Source organism: Oncorhynchus tshawytscha, linkage group LG12, assembly GCF_018296145.1.
Source record: "Oncorhynchus tshawytscha isolate Ot180627B linkage group LG12, Otsh_v2.0, whole genome shotgun sequence".
Lineage (NCBI taxonomy): Eukaryota > Metazoa > Chordata > Actinopteri > Salmoniformes > Salmonidae > Oncorhynchus > Oncorhynchus tshawytscha.
In genome coordinates, this window is record NC_056440.1 from 63,805,416 (window position 1) to 63,808,834 (window position 3,419).

The window sequence follows — 3,419 nt, forward strand, 5'->3', positions numbered from 1 at the left end:
CAAATGTGTAGCTCACTATGGCTTTTGTGTGGAATGTTGGTTTATAAGCATTAAGTAAATATCAAAGTACTGCTTTTATGAGAACCTTTCCATTTGTTAAATTTCCCAATGATTTAAGGCTGTTCTGAGGGCAAAAGGAGGGAAATATACTCTCTGTATTTCTAAGTGAACTAAATCTAAGTGAGGCTTCCAAGCAGAGTCCTTTAGAGAAAAGTCAGACAATAGAAACACTTCTTCTGCTCTATGCAGACCACCTTGGTTGGCTTATTTATTGCAGATCAATGCTGTCATTTTATAAGCATCAGTATGAAAATCCCTTCACATTCCTCCTCGGATCTCATATGATTATATTACCTCTGAATTATCAACCCTTCTAGAATGAATGAAGAATGATGTTGTCGTTAAAGTCTGTATAACGACAAACTGAAAGTTCTTTGTTCTTTTGAAATGACCTCCACAATAGATGTGGAAGAAAAAAAGAACAAACCAATGAGGGACAAAGTGTTTTTGGCAAACATCTAAGCCGCATGATATCTTTATTAAAAAACAGAGCTCCTTAACGGTCTTCTGGAGAATCAATATTTACATCAGTTTAACTATTACACACAAAGAAAGCAGCCACACACAACTATAACAGCATTCATATTTAAAGTGCACATTTGGACTTTCCTATTCAAACCTTTGATTAAATGGGCTGAACAGTTAAAGTACAGTTGTAAGTTTAGCAAAATCTTCAAAAGCAAATAGATAAAACATCTGTCAACAATTCTGTATGTCTACATCAATGCCACATATATTTGTCATGTGAACAAAAAGTATAATGAGTGAGAGAAGTAAAAACATATTGTTGTAACACACTGTGTACAGATGAAAGCCATAATCATTCCTCTTTCATTTTCATTTTCAAACATGACCTGCAACAGAAACATCTGATAATGCCAATGAAAGCCAGCAGAGTAAATAACACAACAGTCAGTAAAAAGACCATTACATCTACAGAGTGGTACGAGTACCAGGGCATTCTGTAGGACTCTGTACGCAGGTGAGCAGCACCTTTGTGTCTCATGACAAACTCAATCCAGAAGAGGGCAGTGTCCAGGGGCTCCATTGGCACGTCCCTGTGTAGCCTGGAGAGTCTCTGCATGTTCGTCCTGTAGGATGGCTCATCCAGAACTTCCTGTAAGGCCTGGGAGAATATGTTTCTATCTAGTGTTGCTAAATCCACAACCTTTGCTACACCCTTCGCTTTCATTCTAGAAAGATTGTCAGTTTGGTCGAACACCAGAGGAAGGCCTACTATTGGAACACTGTGGTAGATAGCCTCGAAAATCCCATTTGTTCCTCCATGAGCTACAAACAGCCTTGTCTTAGGGTGTCCTAAAAGATCATTCTGAGGCATCCAGTCAACTAGTAAGGTGTTGTTACCCAGAGTAGCTGGCCTGTCTCCTTTGTACCTCCAGATTACCTTCTGAGGCAGTTGGGCAAAAGCAACAGCTATCTCATCAGCTATATCATGTGGAAGCTGCCCAATAAAAGTTCCCAAAGACATGATAATGACTCCATGCACCCCAGAACTCTGAACAAACTCCTCCAATTTTGGGGAAGAGGCTTGGCAGGTTTACATTGGAACCCTCCAATATAGATAATGTTAGGCATGGTGGGACGAGGGAACTCAAACACAAAGTCAACTCTCATGAGCCATAAATCAGCAGCTTGAAACAATGAGAGGTAGTCGACCTCAGGACCAAAGTAACGACTAACTAAAGCAGAATAATGAGGTCTAATTACCTGTCTGTACAGATACTGCCTGATGATATAAACAAGGAAGTTAAGGACACGCTCAAAAAAACTCATCTTGTCTGTTAACTCTGCAACAGGAAATGGAACATAAGATAGCAGAGATGGAGCAATAACAAAATGACCCTCACCACCTATAGTCCATCTAACATTGAAAACAAGTGGCACATTTAAATAGTGCGCCAGCACAATGCCTCCCCATTTATTGGGTCTGTCAGAACCAAGTCATACTTGGTTTCTCGAATAGACTGCATCAACTGTTTATTCTCTAACATTTTGATTATCATCTCACACACTTTGCGGTGAACTTCAAATAACCCGTCCTTCAACTCCATGTCCAAACTAAAACGAGTCCAAGCAGAGTTTCCCTGTCTCTTTATCTGTATTAGTCTTGACACAAATGAGCGAAAGAATTCCTCATCAGCTCCACCTGGAATGTCAATTGTGATTGAACTGTAGTGAGGGGAGGTTTCCTTGATGTACCAGCTGTCTGATGGCCGTACTACTGACACACTGTGACCTCTTGAATGCAGCGCTTCAATAATGACCTTCATGTTGACCCAGTGGCTGCCATCTTGAGGAAACACCAGGACTTTCCCACCATGGACAGCAGGAATAGAGAGGTTCAACAGGGTAACAATGAAGATACCAGGGAGACACATCTTCACTAGCTGCTTCACATAAGCATGCATCAATTTTACCTGAAATATACAAAAATAAGGTCAAATAAATCTAATTAAATTATGTTTTGACATGAGAAGAATTAAAACAGGCCTACGTTTTTTTTTCTTTAGTTTAAAAATAAGTACAAACACTGTCCACAATATGATTGGCCTACTTTAAAGTTTAGACAAGTAACGTCAAAAGGTTGATTACGTAATACAGTATAATCTTTGACTCTAAGAGAGAAATACTTTTGTTTTACATGAGAAAAATTAAAACAGGCTTGATTGTGACGACTAACTATATTTTTCGCTACAAATAAATCTCTACACAATCCACAATATTGATACTTTAAAGTTGAAACATATTTTCATAACAAAAGGTTGATTACGTAATTCAGTATAATATTTCATTCTGAGAGAGAAATACTTTTTTCACCGATGTAAATGTCTCTTGAAGGTTAGGAAATTGTCAAATTCTGTAGATTTTGCCGAAGTGAAACCTATCTCACATCCTAATGTTAGGCTACACGTTAACATTGTATTATTGTAGCTCCGAATCAACAATCTATCGTGAGTGTGAACAAACAACGTCACGACAGAATCCATGCATGCGGAGCTAATTTAGTTGAAGGCTTACGTTCCGGTTTTCATCCAAATAACAAAGAATTTGAAATGAAAGCTATTTCAGAGCCAATCTGTCTGTAAATCAGTTCGAAGGTATTTGTAATAATCTCGGAAATCAGAGAGGAAGATGCGAAATCAGTATAGTCTCTAGACATCCGCGTTGGCTCCCACAATTTTCAAATGCTCCTCTGTTTTTCAAGACCGTAGACTTGTCAGCACATTGAATTGGTGCGTTCGAGCCGATCGCTTTTATCAAGTCGCTCACCGCCTTTCAAAGCTTATTGCATAATGAATGGCAGTGTCGGTCCTGGACAAATCTGCCGCTCCCCCTTT

The 3,419-nt window shown here is 39.0% G+C and overlaps 1 protein-coding gene across 1 annotated transcript; it reads right to left on the bottom strand.

Annotated features, from left to right (window-relative positions):
- Positions 1 to 519: 519 nt before the first annotated feature.
- On the bottom strand, positions 520 to 2,011 carry LOC121847840 (UDP-glucuronosyltransferase 2A1-like). Its single transcript, XM_042330890.1, is given in 2 exon segments — positions 520 to 1,599; positions 1,602 to 2,011. Coding segments are annotated over 2 exon segments (972 nt in total). The 5' UTR covers positions 1,855 to 2,011; the 3' UTR covers positions 520 to 880.
- Positions 2,012 to 3,419: the final 1,408 nt, after the last annotated feature.